The following is a 23,305-nucleotide window of genomic DNA, read 5'->3' on the forward strand; positions in this document are numbered from 1 at the left end:
CATCAAGCAGTTCATCTGTAAGTTAATTCTATTTCTGTTCCATAACAAATCCTGTGTGATGGATTGGAGTCCATGTAGAAGTTCAGCAAATAACCTCCTGTCATTTCCCAAGCCTTGAGATTTCATCTGAATCAGAGCATCTCTGCTGGAACAGGAGATATGCACTGCCTATTTTAAATTAGCATTATCTTATCTGCATTAGATATGCAATTACATTTGCTCATTGACTTTGTGTTTAGATCTCTTAGCAGTTCATGGGATGTTAGACACAATTATTCTTGATAACCACTTTTTCACATATAGAGCTTGAAGGTTTTGTGTCAAAACCTCTCTGTTCTGGCAGCAGAGCAGGCTATGTGAGTGAACATGCAAATAATACGAAGCCTTTTCCCATCTCAAGAACAACTTTGCTTCTGTTCTTTGGTCGCTTTCTGTAGCTGCCCCTTTCTGATCCTTCCAAACCAGCTTCATCTGAATTGACATCTCTGATCTGATTCCACGCTGCCTCTGCCCTGGTTTGTACAAATGCCAACAAGTGGCAGATACCACAGGATTTTGTATCAAGTGCCTGTTCTTTAAAAGAGGCATCTATCATGCCGATTCTGGATTTGAAAATAATATATATTTATCAGTACACGATATATCTGCAGCCTCCCTTCCGCTCAGTTCTTGGCTGTTCAAGCCACAAGCAAAATCTGAAGCCTTCAAGGCAGACAACACAATGAATTGTCTATTATACACTCTCTGGGTTAACACAGAAGAAAAATAAGGGGAAACAGCATGATTATTTTTTTCATATTCCACTGTAAATTACACTAAAAAAATAGTAAGATATCAACAAAGTCATGTTTTTTCTCATTATGCTTAACTCACCAAAAGCACCAATACTCCTTTTAGGCCTCAGATTACATTGCTACAGACCCAGAAATTAAAAAAGGCAATTATACAACAGGTTTCTGTAGTTCAAACAATCCTCCTGAATTTTCTGCACATACACTAAATAATTTATCAAAGTACAGTGCTAAGCCAAGTTGTTGCATGGAGACAAGCTACCCAGTCTGGAACATCTTGTACCACAGTTTGTAATGCAGGAATATGAATAATATATGGAAAATACTCGAGTGAGGAGGCAAAGCCAGAGCTGCAAGCATCAATCAAATGCAAAAAGTGGGTACTGAGTATGTAGAAAACTGTTTGCCAGCAACAGATCCAGTAGACAACTGCAGTTTAACTTCTGCACCTCTCCTGACAACCTGCCTATCCAATCTGCAAAAACTATTTTTGAAAATTTGTCCATTTTCAAATTTGTGCTCCGCTTTCATACTGTATGACAATTGCTTTTTGGAAGAAAGTCATTCTATAATAATTTTGTTGTGCCAGGACAGCATAAAGTGTGGCTTGTCATCATTGAATGATCTGTGGATTCATTAGCAAGTTGAAAGTAGATATGACAAGAGAAAACATTCACGAGAAAAGTGAAAAGCCAAAGCATCCTCACCTCTTAAGCGCTAAATCACAGCAAAGACTGCCCTTATCTCTAGCCCAGTTCTGCTATACAGGAGGTCTCTCTTTTCAAAGGGACCTTCTATTACATCCTGAAGTACAATCTGTAGTCCCCATGGGAAAGTTCTCGTGCTATCATGAATCTCAGACTAATCCTCCTTTGAGAAAAGCCAGCACAAAGTCATGTGCGTCATAAGAGTTGGCTGAGCAGCTTGTCTTCTCCCCACACCGTTGCTGTGTGACATCTGACACCTCTTTTAGCTCTACTTCTGCCAGCAGTTTTCTGTTAACATCAGCAGCGCAGAGTGAAAAACTGTAAGAGGTTAGAAAGTGTACTGCTTCCATGAATGTGGACTCATGAAACATACACCAAACAGTCTTCAGGAACAACAAAACCCTCATGGAATCCTCCTCTGAAAGCCACTTGTTGCTTGAAGAGAAAGATGAGAAGATAAAAGCAATCTGAGCTGCAGGTTGCACTGCACTACCCGCGACCCGCGACTGCCATGACTGTGATGGCCATGCTAGAGAAAGCGACCTGTGGAAGCGGGTGAGAGAGAGAGATGAGCACTCACCCTCCTCCTCCTCAGATGCATCACACTGCTCTTGCTCTCCAGCCTGCTACAGGTTTTCTGCCTCTGAAAATCTCAGAAGAAATTCTCCTTGCTAGAAAACTCTGCACATTTCAAGAAGAAAAGGTCAAAGACCTACAAAAGCACATTCAACAAGGCATCTAGCTTGCTCAGAAGATGGTAAGGATAGGTGCATTTGTTGATACTCTACAATGTTTCTTCTAAAGGCATAACTTCATAATATGCCCTTCAGTTTTTGAGACCAACTCCTGAACCTCTTTACACAGGATTTATTTTGTCCTCATTCTGGAAAACTTCTCTCACTATCAAGGATGAAATGTTCAGCCTCAAAACTAACTTTAATAAATAAGGACGGGACAAAATTGCCTGAAGACCTTGTGATTTGTCTCAAAGACAAGGAGTAAAATTATAAAAGGTCTAGGTGACTTAGGAACCCATATGTTAAATTTAGGGCTGACTTTGTTCTCTGGTGTTTCTATGCATGACCAAAGTTATTAACCCAGTTTACTCAATCCAGCTGCCTTCAGGTATAAGGGATAAATACAGCTGCTTATGATGATTTTGCTTCAGGAATAGTGAGGCTGACATCAGAAGGCTTCATTCACACTGTTTAGATTGGTGCTCAGCTCGTGGCTTTAAAATGAAACCGTAGTAAGTTCACAAAATACAACTGAAGGAAAACTCTCCTCCTTTAATGCCCAAACACAGTTAAGAGTATTTTGAGGCTTCAAACAATCAGTTCCTGCTTTCTTTATCAACCCACGCCCCTCCTTGCAAGAACATTTTCTTTGCCATGTTCATCATGCAACAACGATGCATGAGTTTCGCTCAGGATCATCTACTGCCGAAGGGAAAAGAGCCGTTACATTTCCTGGACGAGACGTTCACAGGCAATGGTAACTGCTAATTTGTCTGTTACACTGGTAATGTGTCATTCCTGCCTTTGAGAGCCTTTAACTAGAAGGATTACACAAGAAAATAAATAACAGTAATACCACCCTCTAATTTCAGCACTTATTCTCTTCTCCAGGCCCCCTGCAATGCTTGTTGCCAGTCTTTGTCTACAGTGGGTAAAGAAATAAAGAGAAGAGTAATTAAATAAATATGCTGATTAAATTGGTTTAATAGGCAGCTAGTTAGACAAGTATCTGTGGCAAACAGGGTACACAGTCACATATGGCAATTCTCAGCACCAAACTGCATATAAGGCAGAAGAGCATTACAAATGAGTTCACAAGGCTTTCAAATCTGCTCGGCTTGAGTTGATCGTTTTGCATTTTCTCTCAGCCAGCTGCAAATGGACTGAATGTTCTGCAGCTGTCATCGCCTCTCTGCGCAGTTAAAGGCAGTTGCCCCCGACTTAGAGCGCAATTTGCTTTTCATGATGTACCTCCAAAGCTCTGTGCTCATAAAGGTTTGTATCTGGAGGGGAGCTGGCTACTGCTTCTCACTGGAAGAAGAAAACGTACATCACCATAATGTCTGATTTACCATTTGTGGCTGATCTAAAGGTTTGGAACAGTAAAGCTGGCCAGCCCAGCAGAACGGTCAATGGCACACAGCTGGAGGTGCACATCTGGCCTGACTACAAAAGGTTATTAATGGATTTTTTAGATTTTTTTCCGATACAGCTGAAAACAGGGAAAAATTATGTAACTTGGGATGCATCATGAACCTCCCTCTATGCAAAGCACTTTGTATTAAAGAGCATATAAAGAATTATACTTGTGCTGGTTTCCCAGCATCTTGTTGTTCAGATTCTACATCTGAATAAATTAGAAGTATTGAATTAAAAACACCTCTTCAGCAGTATTCTGCAGGAAAGAGTGAGAACCATCTCCTGCAAACATGCAAAATTCAATCCAAACAAAGATTTTTCGCTCATCTCGTTGCATTGCTATTAGTAAAGCTGCATTATGCCCCCAAAGCCTCTCTTATACCCACATGAATATCATGTTCATCTGTCTCCCTGCCTAGAAAGCTCAAAGCAATAAAAATCAATAGTTCCTAATACTGCTCACAGAAATCAGAAATAATGCCAAATTTGGTGTGCCCTGTGCCCATAGGGCAAACCAGCAAATCTCCAGTGAAGTTAGAAGTAAAGGATGATGCAAGAAAGCTGTTCTGGTGGATACAACAGGCTGGTTAATAACGAAAAGAGGAACTTCTACCATAGGATACAAATCTAGATAAGGATAAACTTAGAGGAAGAACTGCCAGGAAGAATCCAGCGCTGGCAAGGTTGCAGTAGCCAACTCAACTGTTGTGCACATCACTAACGTGTGAGCAGCAAACTTTGAAAACATGCTACATGACTGAGGTGAGAAAAAACACTAAGTGTCTTCCCTGCCATAGTGTCTGTGATAAATGACTTAAATCCAACCCCAACACGTTCCAAGGCCACCCATTCCAAATGACTTCCTGCAATTTATGATCTCTAAATAAACATTTTCTTCTCTTCCTTCCCTTGTCCAAAACTTAAATCTCAAGTTAGTATGGGTCTACACAACTCCATTAAATTTGCAAGGAATTTGAAATACCAGCTCTAAGAGATGGCCTCCCTGAGCGTTCAATGTGCTGCATTACAAACTGTCTCACTGCCCAGTAAACCATGAAGAGCTGTATTACAAAGACCTCCCACACCTAATTTTGGTTCCATATGTAATTTGGCTAGAGAGAAATAATCATCATTGCAATGGTTATAGGCCATCACACCTTCAGGGAATCAAATCCAAGACTCTTGAACAGAGTCCTCTTCCTTTCTGTTCTTGACTTACCTGAGCAGAGAGAGAAGAAAACAAGCATATTCGGGTTTGACCATCCATCCATGGACAACCAAGGGGACACTGATTGTCCCACTGTGATCCAGCAGAAGGAAGCCTACCCTACATTCTCTCTGGTTCGCGCTTTATCTGACCCAAGCAAGACCATGCAGATGAGAGGCAAAAGAGAACTGGCTAGGCTGTGCTCTGGACTGCAGAATCTGCTCCTTTAAACCTATATTCTCTATTGCCTGGAGCTTTAAAACCTAGTCTGTGGGAAGGAAGTGAACCTTTTTTCTTACTGCAAGGGAAACAGGCCTTTCAAACAGTTTTGATGGGCCCCTACAGTAAATCACTTTGGTATTATATAGTAATACAGTCAACAGAAATCACAGAGGGAAAGCTACTGGCTCATGCAGCTGCAGAAGTCAAGGAGAAAATGGCAATGAAAAGCTTTCTCAGTATTTCTAGGCAGGAATCAGGTAGACCTGAAAAGCATCGTGACGCTGGAAATATAACACTTGTATAACAGGCTACTGACAATTCGTAATCCAGTTTGCAGCATCAGTGTTTTTTCAGTGATTCCTCTAACAGCCAAAATGGAGCAGCTAAGCAAGCCAGATTTCCACTCCCATCTGCTCCCCTCACAGAAGTCCCTTCCCACCCAAGTCATCTGATGACTACACACAAGCAAATGTGATCATTGAACATTCCCAGCTGTTCAGTAATAATCTCATATCTTGGGCATTTATCATAATTCTCAGACCAAGACACAGGGTTGTGAAACGCTTGCAATAGGTCTTATAAAATAGAGTTGCCCTCTCAGCTCAGAGCCAGCCTCCCAGCCACCCACATGGATGCCTGTTCTTCTAGGATATGCATAATACTAGAAATAAAGCAAGAGAAAGTTACTCCACCTGGCACTTGCCATGTACACAAAGGTCAGTCTCGTAAGGCCCACAGGGAGTACCATCGAGGACTCTGTCTGTCACCAGCACCGGAGAATCCTTCCCCAGGGGAGAGCAGAAGAGCTCACATGGCTTATCTGGAAAAAGAAATACAAAAGCAACCAGCTTTAGGAATAGCAGGATTGACACACATCAAAGATGTCCCAGGGAATCCTTCTCTTTTTCAGTTCCAAATTAATTTGAACTTTCTAACGTTTAAACTCCCATTCCCAAATACCTGCCTGTTCGGGCTGAGAATCAAGTTAAGGCACTTCTCCCATTGCAAAAAGACAAGTAAAGAACTGACAGCTATCTTCTGTTAAAAAGGCTAAAAGAACAGCAGGGCAGCACCAAGAACAACTGATTGTAATTAGTCTTTCAGCAGTAGCTAAGAGGAACATACTGTAGCCTTCTCACCAACGAATGGGAATCTTGCAGATGAAATCAAGATGGCTCGAGAAGCTGAAGTAAAACAACAGCAGGGAATTACAGAGCAAGACGAAAAATCTTACCATCAACAACGACAGCTGTCAGGAGGCTTTTCTTCTTGTTGGTGTACCTGTCATGAGCCTGGCACTGTTGGTCCCTGAAGCTCGGCACACCTTTAGGGCAGGGTAGGTTCTCACACACCGTGTGTTCCACGCTGGCTCCCCGGCAGTTCTTCCCACCTGGCCCTGGGCTGTGGTGGGAAAGACAAACCAGGGTCAGCAGGAACAGCACAGCTTCTCACAGATACACCTTCACCTATGCTCCCCTGTCCAAGGCAACTCTTGAAACAGCAGGAAGGATCGCTTGTCTCAGGTTTCCCTTCTTGGACAGCAAATCCTGCTCTCAGTGGCTCTGACAGAAAATTATTGAAGCTCCATTCTGGGTCTAAAATTGGCTCATCATAACAGATGCTCTGGAGTACTTCAGAAGCATGTTCTTTTGTAGTATCCCATATGCAGATCAACAAACAGGAGCTGCCTACACATTGCACAGCTCAGATAAGAGGTAATCCAAAATGCCATTCAGCAGTGGGCATTAGGCTGCTTTCTTAGAAGATATAGTGTTTAACTGTTTGTATTCTGGTCACAAACCAAGGGGGATGTGACTAATTTTGCACTGCTGACCTCAATTTCTTCTTTGACTTCAACAGCAATTTATTCCTGTTCTAACCTATTTTCAGATGGAGCAGGTAAACGATTGAGAAAGACTGGAGAGAATGTGTGTGTGTGCGTGAGCAGTTTCAGAACAGGACTTGAAGCAAGGCACTCCCAAACTTTGGGTTCTGCTGTAACATCAGGCCTGAGCTCTAACTTTCCTGTGACTTGGGACAAATTTCTTAACTGGTGGTGACTTGTGAGGGTCAGGCTTTGGAAGGTGTACTGAGCATGACACCTAAAGTCTAAGAATTATTTATGTTTGCACAGGCAGTTCAGAAGATAATTTGTGTTTCCATCACAAATACCAAAGTTAAGTATTTTTATTCTTAATGGGGGACCTAGAGACACCAAGATGCCATTACTGTGCCCAGGATCACACCAAATACTCAAGTCCTCTAAGTTTCTGTCTTCAGCAGTTTGAAACAAAAATAACACAGAAGTAGCTATAACCTGTATTGTAAGTAGGGTATCTAGAAACAAATTTGTGCAGTAGATAATCTCCATCCATGAAAACCATGCCATTTTACACATTTGGTTTTTAGACATGCAGGAAAGGCCACAAATCCAATCTCAGGATTAAACACCTGCAAAATCTATGTATTCTTACTTATGATTCCCCAGAGAAGAACGAAAACTCAAACTCTCAAAAAGAGCCTATATTTTCTTTGCAAAACAAAATAAAACACAAATAAAAAACCCAAGTAAGCAAAAGACTTAGCCATCCTAACAGATAATTTCTTTAGCTAGTCACTGATACTCTCCTGAATTTGTCGCATACCTGTCTCCCCAGCTGTAATCAACAAAGATGGATAAAGTCATGTTCTTACTTCTCTTTAACAGATGGCTATGAAAACAAACTCCAGCCAAATTCCAGTTTTTAGTAGTAGGGCAGTTCATTCCAAAAGTTTCTTCCCTGCTCCATCCCAGGAGAGCAATGAACATCAGGTTATATCACTCAGCTAATTAGAAACCAAGGCCCTCACTGTATAACATTTATTTGTGTCAGTGGTCCTAGCAAGGGTTGCCCTGTTCATTTACTCACTGGCTGTAGGGCTGGGTCTTTGATTTCCTTGCTGTGCAGGATTTGATGAATTCAGCATTTGGTGCAACAGCATTCTGCACAGAAGAGCTTTATGCTGAATCTCAGCCTAGATCAATTTTTTTACAGTAGTTCCATTAATCCCAGAAAGAGTGTTTTGGGGTTTTTGAAATGGAATCGCTAACCTCCAATGACACTGTAACATCACGGAGAGTCACCAGAAGAACAGCCTGAACAAATGCCTGCTTGCACGGCTAACGTCTCTTTTCTGCCATGGACACGTGCAAAGCAGCAGATGTGCTGAGACTGATGCAGAAATATTCTGGGAGGATTGTCCTGCTGCCTTAGGATGAGGCAGACAGCCCAGATGACTGGCAGCATGATGGAGGCTTCTTCTCACATGAACCCTGCGCTCGCATAAAGATGTCACATACATGAACTTTGGTTTCAGCACCATCTCTTTGGCTATAGGAAAAGCGACGTAGCCACTGAATGTGAGTCTGTGCATGTTTGTGTGTACATGCACAGGAAAAAAACAACAACAACAACACAAAACCACCCCCACCCCTTCGATAAAAGAATAAGTAAAAAAAAAGGCAGTCAGAATACCCAAAGAATAACAGGAGGTATCAATCTGATGGCCATGGAGCAGGAGACACAGCAGGACTATTTACTGTGCTCATCAGCACAGTCTTTGGCTTTAATCATAAGGCGTCATTAACTTGTGAGGGTCTTTCTATGAGTTTGCCAATGTAGACCAGAAGGAAGCAGCTGGCACTGTTGGTAATAATGGTCACTGGCAGTAATAAAGTGAAAGCCAAAGCTATTAGGAGACAGAGATTTCTTGAGCACCACCATCCTGCATCATCGGGAGCTGCAGGAACATTGCGCCTTTTGGTTGAACTCCTCCTTCAGCAGCCTGACCTGTCTTCCCTTTCTAACTAAGAAATAACATGAACTGCCTCCTTCTGATGTAGTTTATCCCAAAACTGAAGAATTGGATGCACTCATCTCATGAAGCACAAAACAACAGAGCATCCTACAGATCTGGGGAATGTTTCTCTTCCCAGTAATCTAATAAAAAATAATACACCCAACACGACCTTCCCACCTCAGGTGCCCTCTGTCCAACAGCATAATACTTTATTTGGTAGGATGTTGCTGCATTCTACTAGACAAGCTCTAGTAAAACACGGGTAGAAAATACAGCATCTATTCAAGGGGTTCAGGGACAAACAGATAAGCAGACATGGACAGGCAATCACACAAATGGACAAGACACAGCTCTGCCATGCTGCTCTGTTACTCTTTGTGTAGGGAACAAAGAATTACTGACGGTAATCTTTTACTTAACTGCCCTCTGTAATAGTATTTCATTATTACAGGCCTCTTGACCCCATTAAACAGGATAGTGAGGGTTTTTATCACGCAAGATGAAGAAAAACAATCACAGTCACTTTCTGGTCTCCCACAAATGGTTACCTGGCACTTCTTCATATACTTTTCCTGCTTCTCTCCATTTTTGTAGCTTCATCTTTGTGTCCCTTCTACCTTTCCAAATGCTAAGGCCAAGACTTTGGGCATCATCTCTACCAGATTCTGCAAAATAATCTGAAGGGAAAGATCCCTGTAATCCTAGGTCCCAAGCCCTGTATAATGCGGGCTCCAGCACCACCCGGGATTTCCAGTAAATAGTATAATTCAAGCCTAGCCTGACATGGGCCTGAAACAGTGACTGCATGAGATGTCCTGGTAGACAACTTCACAGCCATCTTCCATCGTATTTGTGCCAAGAGGAATCATCTCACTAACGGAACTGAAGAAATCAAAGCCCATTAACACTACTGTGACCCTTTAACAGGATGAGGGGACTGGAGAAAGGGTGGAGATCTCAATCTGATGTTCTGTTTAAGCCAGTGGTTTTCTCTTCAATCTCACTGTATGACAATAGTCCAAAGCCTAGACAAGAACGCAAGGCAGTACAACCCAAAAGTCTGCACGTGCAAACTGGCTCATGACCCACTTGCCTTACAACCATTTGGAGGCAATGTATGCAAATCCTCACAGAAATTACAGAAAGGAAAAATCAAATCAAATCAAATAGTGAAGCAACTGGTTTAAAAATACTAATAGTCCCACAGGCTCAAAAGTCAGCTGGCAGGAGTAGTGATTCCAGTTAAAAAAAAAAACACCCAAGACCAAATATATATAAAATAAAAGATAAATCCCTTAGCCAATATTTTTGGACAGTGAATAAACCAGCTGCAGAAAAAGTGGGCTTATGCCAGGAATTTGAAGCAAAAGAAGATCACGTGTGTATCGCCAGCCAAGAATGTATATGAGCAAGAGAATTTTAAAATCAGTGTGCAATCTGGGAGGGAGCATTTCCTGTAATTTAAGGAAGATGATGAATGGATTTAGGTTTGGTCAGCACTGTGGTTAAAGAGACTTTTTGGAGCTGACAGCAAAGAAACCAGCTCAGTCCCTTGTTCAGGAAAAGGAGCTGGTAAAAATCAAGCCTGGCCATTATAGACATTCAGTTGCAGTTCAGCATTATTTAAGGAAAGGAACAAATAAAAATATCCATTTCACATGAATACAGCTCTGCAGCAGCCAGTGTGTGCTCTTCCATCACCCAGGGATGTCTTCAAAGTGACTATGTTGCTAGCCAGAAATTCAGCCCCTATTCAAAAATAAAAGTTTTCTGTGTTTTTTCTGGAGAGAAAACCTTAAAATATTAATAAAATTAGAGATACACAACTTGGAGGGCTGCTCTCAAGATTGTGAGCACTGTCATTCATCTTGGAAGTTACAGAGCACACAAACGGGGTGGTCAGTTAAATGGCCACCAAGGTAACCTGTTCAGGCCTGCTGTAAGAAAAAGAGATTTCCAGATCTACCTCAGTTGACCTGAGGGATGGAGGTTGGCATATGGGAGATAACATCACTTACATTTCTTCCTGAATCAGAAAGAGAGCCAGTCCAAGCAGAGAGCATTGCCTTATTTGCAGTCACTGTGCAGGTGCTAAACAGCACCCACTGCACTTTGTGTGCGGGGAAACTTTCCTTTTCTACGCAGCACATCCCAATGTGCCAAATATCTTGAGGTGCTTTACCGACACAGCTCTATGACAGTATGGCCTCTGTCAGCCACTCTCTCGCTTCCCAAGCCTGGAGCCGGCACTCCCCACTAAACTGATCTTTAGGACATATTGGCTCAGTTTGGTCTGTAGTTCAGAGCAACCCCTCCTCATTAACTGCAGTGCTGGAGAGGAAACACAGTATCATTTTTTCTGCCAAACTGCAGGTCTTTAATTCAATTGTATTTATGTCTGAATAATTGTGATGGGCCACTTCCAACGGTAACACTTTAAGCCACTTCCACAGAACCTACTGAGTCCCTCCAGGATTTTGATCTGGTCCTCACTGCTTGTGACCAAGAAATCTCTCCTGTCCCCTGCACAGCTCTCCTGTCCATTTCTTCCTTGCACTCTTGCAGTAAGGATTGTCTAAGTACTGCATGCAAAAAGAAATCAAGCATGATGTGACGACTTACGGGGGATTGTCGCATTTTCGCTGTCTGAATCGCACTCCAGTGCCACACGTCCGGCTGCACATGCTCCACTGACTCCACATGCTCCAGTCTCCATCCACGTGCTCCGGGATGGGAGTTTTACTGACACACTCCCCAGCTCGGCACCACTGAAATGCAATTGCATTAGCATAGGCTGGAAAGAAGCCCTGATCTTGCAAACATTCCTACACAGGTGGACTTAAAAGGATATGTGAGAAATTACAAGGCAATGTTTAAGTTTTTAAAGAGTCAAGGCTCCAGTGAGATGGAGGTGGGAGAAGGAGAAAGGGAGGAGGTGAAACAGAGAAATGTGTCACCCTCAACGAACCCCTGAAGGGAGTTCTGTCATTTAAAAAAAATAATCACAGAATTGAGCCCCTTGCTTTATAAAGCAGATAATTATCTAAGTGCTAAGACTTAAAGCCACAATCTTCAGAGAAACAGAGTCCAAGAAATTATACCCCAAAGCAATGTCTTCATTAGCAATACTCCCAGTATGTACAAAATAATTGAAGTATTTTGGACCTAACTTGGCTAACAACCATTGATTCTAATAGGTTGTGCTGGCTCCTGACCAAGCAGCAAACTTGGCCTGTTCTCCTGCTCTGTGCAGGATACGATACGGTGAGCATTGCTAAGCAGTCTTACGAAAGAATCACTTGGACTCCTGTAGTTACAAAAACATACATCTAAACATCTTTTGTCTCAGTTTCCTTGTCATGCTTTCCAGGACCCAGCTTTTCTTGTCATCGTTTATTTGCAAACAAAGAAAAGGTCTCTAACCTTTGATTTTAGCAACATTTTTTTAAATTTTACCCTTTATTACCTCCCCAACCATACAAAATAATAATAAAAATATATTAGAATCCAAAACAAGTAAGTAGGGAGCTGACAGTTTCCAAACCAGTCAAGCTCCTTTGTAGCCTCACAAGTTATCAGCCCCACTGGGAGAATCAACCACATACATTTATGAACCACACACCACCCAGCACAGCCCGTTTCAGAGGTTAAACACGTTCACTTCAGTCAACTCCTGTACGCACAGCAGCTCAGCTGGAAGCAGCAGCTAAGCCTCGGTAACTCCCACTCTTATGGCACTGAAGCCAGTTACTGGAATTTTGATTTTCACTGGAGGGAGATCCACTAATCCAAGAGATTATTTTGCATTTCTTGTAACAATTTTCTACATCGATCTGGATTCTGGAAAGTCCATATATGCTTTAGTCATCTGAGTATATACATACAGTACAACAAATGATACTTCACAAATAAGTGAAGAACACTGAATTGGAGCTCAGCACATCTTGAGCTACTTTTAGACACTAGGAAATTTTTAAGCAGCCTCTTTTTCTTTCTGTCTTTCTCCACTCTCCAAATCACAGCCTAAATGCTCTCCACACTTTCTACCTCAAATATAGCCAAGAACACAACTACCTTGGCTTACACTGGAAAACACCTCACTCAGGAAACGCCACCAGCAGCAATGAACAGACGTGACGGGAGCGAGCTATGAACTAACGTGACTCACAGGATACTCAGGGTATGCACTTAGAGTGCGGGATGGGGTTTTCCTGCAGTGTTTGTAAAGTGCCTGAGACCACAAAAATTTGACTACTGAGGTCTCCAGAGGCTACTGGAATATGCATAACAGAAAATCAGAAAGACCTAACCCAACTCAGCCGTTAATTGAGCAGTTTTTGTAACAGAATCAGTAAAAAAATATGGGTTTAAGGTAAATACTGAACATCTTGGAAACATTATTACATAGACAATGCTGGAAAAAACAAACTGACGGCTACTGAGCATGTCGATTACCTTGTCTGCGCCACATTCAGTGCCATCCAGTGGGGGGTCCAACTTTGTTTTACAGGATGTATCTCCTTCCACCAGGCACCAGAGCCCAGCACACATCAAATGCTGTAATCACAAAGCAATGAGGTGCAGTTATTACTTTTGGAGATGTCACCTATTGTTATGGGATACACTGCAAAGGTCAGGCACTCAAGTGAATCCAGAGACATCTAGATGGTTGGGAGCAATTATATTTTAAGGATAGATTGGCATTAAGTGATGGGGCTGGAAACGTGAGATTGACGGATGTTATTGCCAGGAACAAAACCCAACCAAATCAAGAAATGCATTATTTAAAGAGATTTCTTGGTGCTGAGAAGTAGCTGCTAGAGACCAATGTGCTGGGTATCATCACTCAGCGTCGCTGCTCTGCCCAGCCAATGTGTGTTGCAGGGATATTAACACTGACCACACTTGCGTGATCTGTCAGATCAATAACATTTTCAGAATTTGAGAAAAAGAACCAGGAAAAGGAGCCTTTACATCATTAACATTTTCCACAGTATCCGCCGTGCTTTGCATTCCACGAAAGTGGATTATTTCAATACAGCATTACAGATCTGAGTACCAAAAAAAGAAAAAGAAGAGTTATATTTCTTTCCGCTATTGTTCACGTTTCAATGTAATGGTAAAAAGATGAGAAGCCTGACTCCAGTGCCAGCTGGTCTTGTCAAGATTTATTGCACCTCATTAAATAGTTGACTCAATGTGCTTCAACCTTACTGTTCTTTCACAATGTAATGCAAGAGATCGTGGGTGCATGTGTGTTTTGTGTACATGTATGTTGGTATGTCTGTATAAAGTAGATCTGTACGCAGAGAGTGCAGACGAGATAAATCCCAGTACCAAGAGTGATGATGTAGAACATACTGAAACAAAATAGCTATCGCAGCAGTATCTGCATCATGTTTTATTTCCACATTTCTTTCTGGAAAGAGGATTTTGCACTATTTAAACCAAAAGAACATTCACAAAAAACTAGAAGCAGACAGCACAATTCAGCAACATCTGTATTAACCACAATGCAGAAAGTCAAACTCAAACAAACAAACAGCAGCACATACACCAGGGAAGCCTAAATCAATGAATTTTCAAGACATTTCCCCCAAACTAATAGAGCATATATGGGAAAATATCCGACTTCAGTAATTTTGACTAAATAACTGTGACTAATTAGTGGTTTGCCCCCAGCTCTGAAAGCACTTAAGTACCAATTAGCCATAAGGACATCACATACTGTTTTACAGATAAGTATACTGAGGCAGAAGAATTAACAAGCCAGAGATTTCAAAGCTTATGGAGAAATCAATTGTTCCACACCACAACTCCCTGATTCTCAAAACTCGCCTTCCCTGGGGAGAACTAAAATCAAAAAGTACATCAATTAACTGTTCACAAGTGTTGCAGAAAGAGCACTAATCTAGGCAATAAACCATATAAACTGAAAAAGCTTTTCCCCAAAATGCCAAACGTACAGATCTGAGAGGATGCTTATTTTCCTGGTTGTAAAGCTACAGCAGCTTCGCATCTGGTTTAACTCACGGGGATCTAAAGGTGACGAATTATTCTTTACATTAAGACTACAGAAATTAATGATTACAAGGAATTCAAAATCAGTTAGGATACATTAAAAGCATGTCACAGAGCTAAGTGGAAAGTATCACAGGAGGTTCTAAGCACAGTGACAGGACATGCTACATGCAGCTGCTACAAGACACAATGAAATGCAGTCTATGAACATGACAGACTTGCTGAACTCTAACAGCTTCTTTGCCATTACAAATAATGGTACTAATGACCTATAAATGTTGCTACTGTTAAGCCAAGTTCAGGAATTAATTGGCAATCTGGACTCTCTCTTCTCCCTTGATGACAGTGGGCAGTGATCTGGTGAAAGCTCTACCCGCAATGTCACCTTTCACACTGTGGTTGAGGAATATCGCTACATCAAATGAAGGGAAACCTCAGAGATTAAGGGTGCAGATAGCAATATTTCCACTTTTCTAGGCTTCAGCCACTCTCTTGCATATAATCACAAACCTTCAGAGCAGAATGTGATGAGAAACCCCCAGCCTGATCTCCTGGATAACCCAAACAGAAATTTTGCCTTGTGGTTCCAGAAGGAAACCCTTGCTTCTGACAGAAGGACAACCTGGCTGAAGATGCAATGGAATTTACTGCATCCCTAAAGCAGTTGTTCTAGACACATATGAGCATCATTGCTAAATATCTGTGAATTATGCAAGGCCAGTATTTGTTAAGCCTCAGCTTTAAGTCCCTGGATTGTAAGCTGCATGTAAATTAGTCAGGGTTAAAATCTCCTCTTTGACATAAAACTGGGAGGAGAAAGGGGGTGGTAGAAACAAAAGTTGTAAAAATGAAGCAGCTTTTTGTACAACTTTGGTTGCGAATCAGAATTTCTCCACAGCCCACAAGAAGGTGGAAGGTGATAATGGCAGCTGACGCGCCTGGGTATGAGCCACAGGCACAAATAACCCGAAAGCAGAACTGAGCCCAGCCTATGGATGCAGCGGGTGCAAATCCTCATATATATGTGTATATAGAATCATAGAATCAGTTTTGTTGGAAGAGACCCTCAAGGTCATCAAGTTCAATCATAACCCAAGGGACGGTGACATGTATACGTAAGTATGTGCATATATATATATATATTTATATGTATACATACATTGCACACGTACATTTATAGGGAGATAAAGAAAGGAAAAATCTCTCTTAGCAACACTAACATTTCTGAAATTTCCCATCTTTGAGGTATGGAAAACATAGGGTTTTTATAGTATCCCTGTGTTTGATTCAGAATACTAAATGCAAAGCATATTTCAGGAAACAGTTATAGAAAAATCTGGTAACTGCGCTTCAGCTCTGTGTTCTAGTGCCATACCACTACAAAGCTCAAACACTCATTAGCGCAGTCCCCCGTATTTAATACAGCATTCGGATACCCCTGCAAAGATTAAACCATCAGCTTTGGTATAGTATGTTCCCAAGATGTTTTATCATGTTAATAGCTCATTTCAAAAGAGATCATATGTCCTCAGCTACAATAGAAACCCAAACAAAAATCCCTGTTAAACAGTCCTATAGCAAACCAGTCACAGTGGCTGACTTTTCAGTAGTTAAGTAGCCAGCTTTGTGGGGAAATACCAAAGTGAGAAATGGCAGGACTTGAAAAAAAGTTGCCTGCATATGACAGGCAGTTCAGACCTTACACCAATACAGAAGAAGCCATCAAAAGAGCTGTATTATTGCTAATTGTAAATTCAGCAAACAGCTTTTAGACGGCAGGTCTCTGCCTGTGAAGTCTTCCTTACATCGTTCAAAAATTGCCAATCAGGGTTTTCCAATTATATTTTTCACTTAAAAATTATCGATTTGTTGAAACCGTCTGTTAGGAAAGGTCATCTTTGCATCAGCTCCCAGTTTGACATATTTCCAAAAGCAAAATAAAATTTTTAAAAGTGAGATGGTTGTTGAAAAGTAATATTTATATATATATATATACATATTTAATTTTTTTAATTAAATGCTTGTTCAACTGAACCCTTGCAGAATTTATACAGACAGAAAATAAAATACTGGGAGTTTTATAAAGGTGCAAATTTGAGACCCTCAAAAACTCCTGGCAGACAGGAAAACGTGTCTGCACAGCTGCTAGAAACCAGTCCTGAGAGAAGTCACAGTCCAGAAACCCCCCAGCTGGGAGATACCTGCTTGGCAGGTGAACGACGCTTCCGATTACAGGTATTATAATGGCATCTATTTGAGAAAGGGGCCTTACTGTGCCAGGTGTTTTCTCTTCCTCAGAGAACTTGCAATGTAAACAGACTCCCAGGAGCTTGGACATAAAGGAAGCTTTATCCCTCTCTTATAGGTGGGAAGATAAGGAATAAAAAGGGACTAGATGTCTTGCTGGTAGTCAGAGACAAGGAGAACCGCTGCTCAGAGCTCTGCAACCCCCTGCTCAGTGTCACAGCCATAGGTTCATGCTGCCTGCTCTGCCTAAACTAAACAGCGTAAAACCAGAAACTGCTCCTGGGATACTCCCAGGAACATGTCTGGCTCCGGGCCTTCCCACCTTTCCCTACTTTTGCACAACACATACGGTGTTCACCTTCCATGTAACTCCACCCCACACGTGTGCCAGCACAACTGGCAGCATGTGAAGCTCTACGACCGCTCACATACCGCTCTAGGAAATAATCTATTTCAGGTTCTTTAACTCAGTGCTGCAGTCGGAAACAAGGAGAAGCCAGAATTCAGCCAGCTCTTTGCCCACAGGCAGTAAGTCTAGAGTCTGCCCGTTTCTGGGTTAGCTATTGCATCATTGTTTTTACTAAAATCAGCAAGATTCTGCCCAATGACCTCTTGTGGTTTCAGTGGGAAGAAAGGGCTCACAATACTCTGCCGTCTCAAAAACTCACATTATCACATATAAGGGGGACCTTCCAAATCTCCAAAGAATAAAGAGAATCCAATGAAGAAAGATGTCCTTCCCATCAGGGAACAACTCTACAGAAGCTGCTTCTTTCCCTCCACATTCACTCCCGCACCTTGGATTCATCCAAAACCAGAAACACTCATTTCTCCTGGGAATGAATTTGTTCCTGCTGCCTACTGCCCACTGGAAAGAGGAACCTCTTATTTCTAGCAGCAGAATTAAACCACCATGGAAACAATTTTGCTGTCAAAATGAGGGGATTATGAAGAAAGATTTAGAGTAAATATCCTGAAGAAAGAGGAGCAAAAGACCACGTAACACACAGGCATGCTTATAAATAGGTTTGCTTTCAATGAAGTATCAGGTGTTTTTTCTTTTGCCAAGGTTTTGGCTCGGCACATAGCTAACTGTGAGAGAAAACACCCTTATAAGCAGAATCCAAATTAACACCTATTTAGTACAATAACCACAACATTTACAAATGCTCTCCTGCTCAAAACACTATGTATATGTTCTTGAAGCCGCACAGCATGTTTCTGAGGAGGAATTCTTTACACAACAAGGTGTAAAAAGCAATTCCCCCCCATTTCTACACCGTCGCTGTCCTTAATTTTGGGTGCATAATCAACTGACAGTCTAAAATGGATCACGAGGGAGGCGAGCGCTACTGTTTGCCACTGCTATTAGACGGAGCTTCTTGCTGTTGAAAACTAGATGAAAAGTGCTCAGAATCAGAATCCTGTACAGTTGGAAGGCAGTTTTCAAAAGGAGTCATGTTGTACACAGACAAGATAACTGAGCAGCCCAGAAACACGTACCAGTGGCCAATTGCTGAGCTCTCGCTGGAGCTGACATTCCAAGGAATGATAGTGGAATCATCTGTCCAAATGACAGACCTGATCCAAAAGTCAAGGGAAGGCTTGAAAAAGAATCACAAGGACTATACTAGAATATTCAGGCAATGGTCAATATCCACTATCTTCTAATTTTAACAAAACCAGGCAATGATCCAATAAATTCATACTGAGTGATCTCTTTACTGTTGGAGAGAAAGCATCTCAAACTGTATTATAAAAAAGCAACCATGTAATCTTCTTAGATGCAACTAGAAAAGGTTTCTTAAAAAGACATTTCCCTATTTTCACTACCCAGTGATCACCTTATTTCTTCAGAACATGGGGAAACTGATGCACACATTATGTTTTTTGGATAACAGGAACAATAACCTGCCTGCTTGGAGCCAACAAACAAATTCAGAGTTGATTCTCCTTTACATTAGTTTTTTCTCATCAGTGTAACTCCACTAACTCAATGAACGGCCTCTTCAGCAAAACTTGTGTGAGTGGAAAGTCACCAACGTCAGCCACAAGTGGATAAAATCAACGAGATTGTTTTACCTCTTGAGGAAATGGCCCTTGACAGTTAAAGAACTTGAGAGTTAGCTGCTTTCCAGTACTACTCTTTTCCTTGTAGAATAGTACAAAAAATTAAAGTCGTTTCCGAGATTTGTTAATGTTCTGTATGAGAGAAAAAAAAAAAAACGGAACCCAGCAAACATGAAGGGTGCCATGCTGGAGTTTTCTCCTGAAGTGTTTTGCAGATGAGAAGCTCCCAGAAGGCCAACAGGAGAGGTCTGAATGCCCTTCAAGCTTGTTCTATGCTATTTTCAGGCTGATACTCAATCGTATTTTGGCTAATTTTGTTAAGTTCAAACTTCAGCTGTAGATGCCACATCACAAGGCTACAAGAATTCTTTCTCTCTCCCCTTGTGTCTTAATAAGAAATGTAGGATTTCCAAGTTGAAGTGCTTGATTCTTAATAGGCACTCCGTATGATTTTTAAGAGCTTATTATTTTTATATTCTTAAATTTCCACATTGTATTTTTATAATTTTATTTTGGTTCCCCTCTCTTTTTACTTTCCTTTAAACCACTGCACCAGAATGTGTTTTGACCATCTTCCAAACTGAAACATGTACAAAAATTTCTGAAGCATTCCAATAATTGTAAACTGGGCTGTGCTGCCCAGGCAGGAACTCTGCTTCTCTCTCTTTCTTTCTCTCTCTTAAACAAAAAGTATTTCCACTGAAAATAAAGAGAAAAAGGTCTTTTTGCAACATACAGAAGGAATGAAATAGGACACTTCAGTTTTGTATGAAACAGGCGATGTGAAAATAGTCTGAATTTTAACCATCTACATTAGGAAAACTATAAAATATAGTATAGCAATTAAGTAAATTGTTACCTTTACTTCTAAAAAATAAAATCTTCTCTGTGTTTTAGAATTGCCAGGCTTCTGTCCTGCAAGCCTCAAGAAAACCAAACCCATCCTATTCTAGATTATTATTTTATTTACACGGAAGCTAAAGTATGTAATGGAAACTTAGGCAGAAAAAGTCCCTGGTTGTACAGAAAATGACAATGCAACCTATTATTTTCAGGATAAATCAGCTCTCATTCTAATTACCATGTTCTTGTAAATATTCTATACATTACTAAATAATAGGGTTTACTTTCATTGTCTGGATCTTGCAAATGACTCTGCAAAGATAAAAAAAGACAGAGGCCCATTGATACCCATGCATGGAGTCCAGGAGCCAACTCTGACAGTCTATTTGCAAGATCAAGACCACAGAGAGACCCACAAATGCTGAATTATACTCACCACCATACCACAGAATATTAAAACTGAAGGGATACGTAAAATTCATGTGGTTATTACAACTGTCGCATTTGTTTTCTGTTCCTCTCCTTTTCCATTTTAGCACAGAAATCTAGTTTACTTGATCGGTTTGCAATCAACTTTGCCTTCTTGTTCTGTGGCTTATAGATACTGGGAGATTCCTGTATTTGTTAAAAAAACCCCTTCAACTTAAGAAGAAACAGTGGAGCCAATTCTAGCTGGTTTAATTTTTCTATAACCAGTGGCATGTCAAAATCCACACTTCCAGTTACATCCAAGTTTACAGTGTCCTTTCTTCAGAAAAAGATCTTCGTAGCAACGCTAATCTCTTTTCACTTGCCATTTTAGCCTAAGCACAGTTTTGACTCAAAACAATACTGAAAGATAATGGTTATGTAAAAACCCGCAAAAATGTGTTAATAATAAATAAGCCAAAAGGCATACAAAACAAAAAGCCAAACACTGGATACAAGAGATAGAAATCACATTTTTTTCCATAAATATAATTTCAGTGCAAAAACCTCTCGTAGTAGACATGCCAGTCTGAAAAATAAACCCAGTGTTCTGATTAAATACACAGCATATTTTCCTGTGAGGTTACGAACAATGTGCTTTTACGCATTTCTGGTGGAGAAACACCAGCTCTGCTCCGTGAGAGATTCAACATAAACCATTTGCGCTTTCCCTCTCATGGACAGTGAAGAGTTAACGGCAGAAGCCTTTATTGCTTGAGTGGGGTTGAAGCTTTTTGCTTCCTCTTGCATAGAAGTCCAATGAAGTTACAACACCCAATTCATAGCGCAGTGTGGATCTGAAGAACAGGGGTCAGAGAGATTGACTCACATCAACTTTTAGCACCAGAATTCCCCCGTTTGGGGAAATGCACTATGCAGTGCCAAAGGTGCGTTGCTGCTTTTTACACAACTCATATCGTTATCTTCCTCAGTGCTTGAGAATGATACCATCATCTACTTAATTTCTGCTAAAAGCAACTAATCTCCCTCAACATAAAGATCATTGTGCAAAGTCTTAGGTGGGCCAGAAGCTCTTCTAGCACTGCAAGGGCCATGACTGTGCAGCCTCTCACCTGAAAACCTGTGGTAGAAGCACATTTGTCTGTCCTGCTAGAAAAGCGTTCACCTTGATCAGACAATGCCTAACACTTGCAATAGGAATGATTACCAGAAAGCACCATGTGAAAGCACTTCTGATGCCTTTGCATATTACTGGAGAAAACTACGTAACTTGGATGTGAAGGGGGAACCACTGAAGCATCTTGAGATACCGATTATCATTTGTGAATTCATCTCACTTGAGAACTGCTAATTTCTATTTCCTTATTCAGTTCTTCAGATCAAAGCTAATTCTTCGTGAAGCCGTGAAAGCGTTTATTTTCATGACGATGAGCAAGGACTCAGCCACCTAATACTCAGATTAAAGTGAATGAAAAACCAGCCACCTGGATGTATCTCAAACCAATACAATTATGAACAGAGCACACACCAAAATGAACTTGAACTCTCTCGAGGAGCTGGCGGGTAATAGTGATATTTATTATTCATATGGTATCATAATAGAAATGGTGCTTTTCAAATAAATAGAAATTGATTGTTCCCTGCCTAACAATCACGCCACCTAAAAGTCTGATTCTACAGCTCCTTAAAGAGGTGACACACACTAGCAAATCTTACCTAACATCAACATTACAGAACCAGATAACAAATTATACATATTGGAGGCCATAGATTACAAACAAGCTATGATTGAGTTGATTATCATATACCCATGGTGTTAATCAGTTCATTTTATGAAATTTTAGTATATTAAAATGCAGATGCAAGGTCCAAGCAAATTAAAAAGGAACATCAAGAGGTATACTACATGTAACACTAAGCCTACTTCATACATTCTCATTTTTTTCTGCAAATTTGGAGCAGAATAGCTGCAAGATGGCTGGTTTGGCAAACTTCTAATTCCAAGAGCTATTCTTTTGTACTAGGACACCTGAGTTATCATTAAAGACAAACACAGAAGAATAATTTTGGAGATGCCACCTGAAATATCCCAGATAAGGTGGGATATTCATGGATAAACTATCTCTTTGGACCAGTGTCTGAGGTCCAGACAGTGCCAAGCATTTAGACACCTGACTCTCTGTGAAGGCAAATGAGATTTTATTCCTTTAAAAATCTGGGCTTTGATGCCTTTAAGGGAAACAGTTTACTGCACAGAAAGTTTCTGCAGTTTCTCAAAAATGTAGAAAGTTTGGATTCATCTAATCTCTGAAATTTGCTCTACAACCAAGTTGTACAGCATTTTTGAACATAGGTCCTTGAGTTTGCCTGATACAGTTATGTAGCTCAGCTATGAAATATTATAATGTAGCTATTTTATTAAGTTAGAAAATAGACAGTAGACATATGTAATCATATAAAGATTGAGCAGGCTCATTTCCTGAAGTTTATTTCCTTTTTGTAACAAATATTTACTGTCAAATGTTTATTACTTTTACATTTGGATTTTTTTAATACTTTATTGAATTAAAAATACCACATTACCATTGGCTAAAAGAGGAGACAGCTATATTTGCCAATAATTTCTACAGCTAATGCCAATGACTAGTGCCAATTTTTTTTTTTTGGTTCATATTTTCGTAGACAGCTTTGAGACTTAGGATACAAGCATTCTGCAGATGGGGCATGAGAAACACAAAGGTGAAAAGAACACAAACTTTGGAGGTTTAAAAA

General features: G+C 40.7%; 1 protein-coding gene across 1 annotated transcript in view; it reads right to left on the reverse strand.

Annotated features, from left to right (window-relative positions):
• Positions 1-23,305, reverse strand: part of ADAMTS17 (ADAM metallopeptidase with thrombospondin type 1 motif 17) — a 179,318-nt gene that overhangs the window by 63,571 nt on the left and 92,442 nt on the right. The window contains exons 11-14 of the mRNA XM_082060557.1: positions 13,379-13,480; positions 11,546-11,691; positions 6,318-6,484; positions 5,776-5,903 (exon numbers count right to left, since the gene is read on the reverse strand). Coding sequence (XP_081916683.1) covers positions 5,776-5,903; positions 6,318-6,484; positions 11,546-11,691; positions 13,379-13,480 — 543 coding nt within the window. The remainder of the gene's footprint in view (positions 1-5,775; positions 5,904-6,317; positions 6,485-11,545; positions 11,692-13,378; positions 13,481-23,305) is intronic.

The sequence above is a fragment of the Streptopelia decaocto genome (assembly GCF_964273445.1).
Source record: "Streptopelia decaocto genome assembly, chromosome: 9".
Lineage (NCBI taxonomy): Eukaryota > Metazoa > Chordata > Aves > Columbiformes > Columbidae > Streptopelia > Streptopelia decaocto.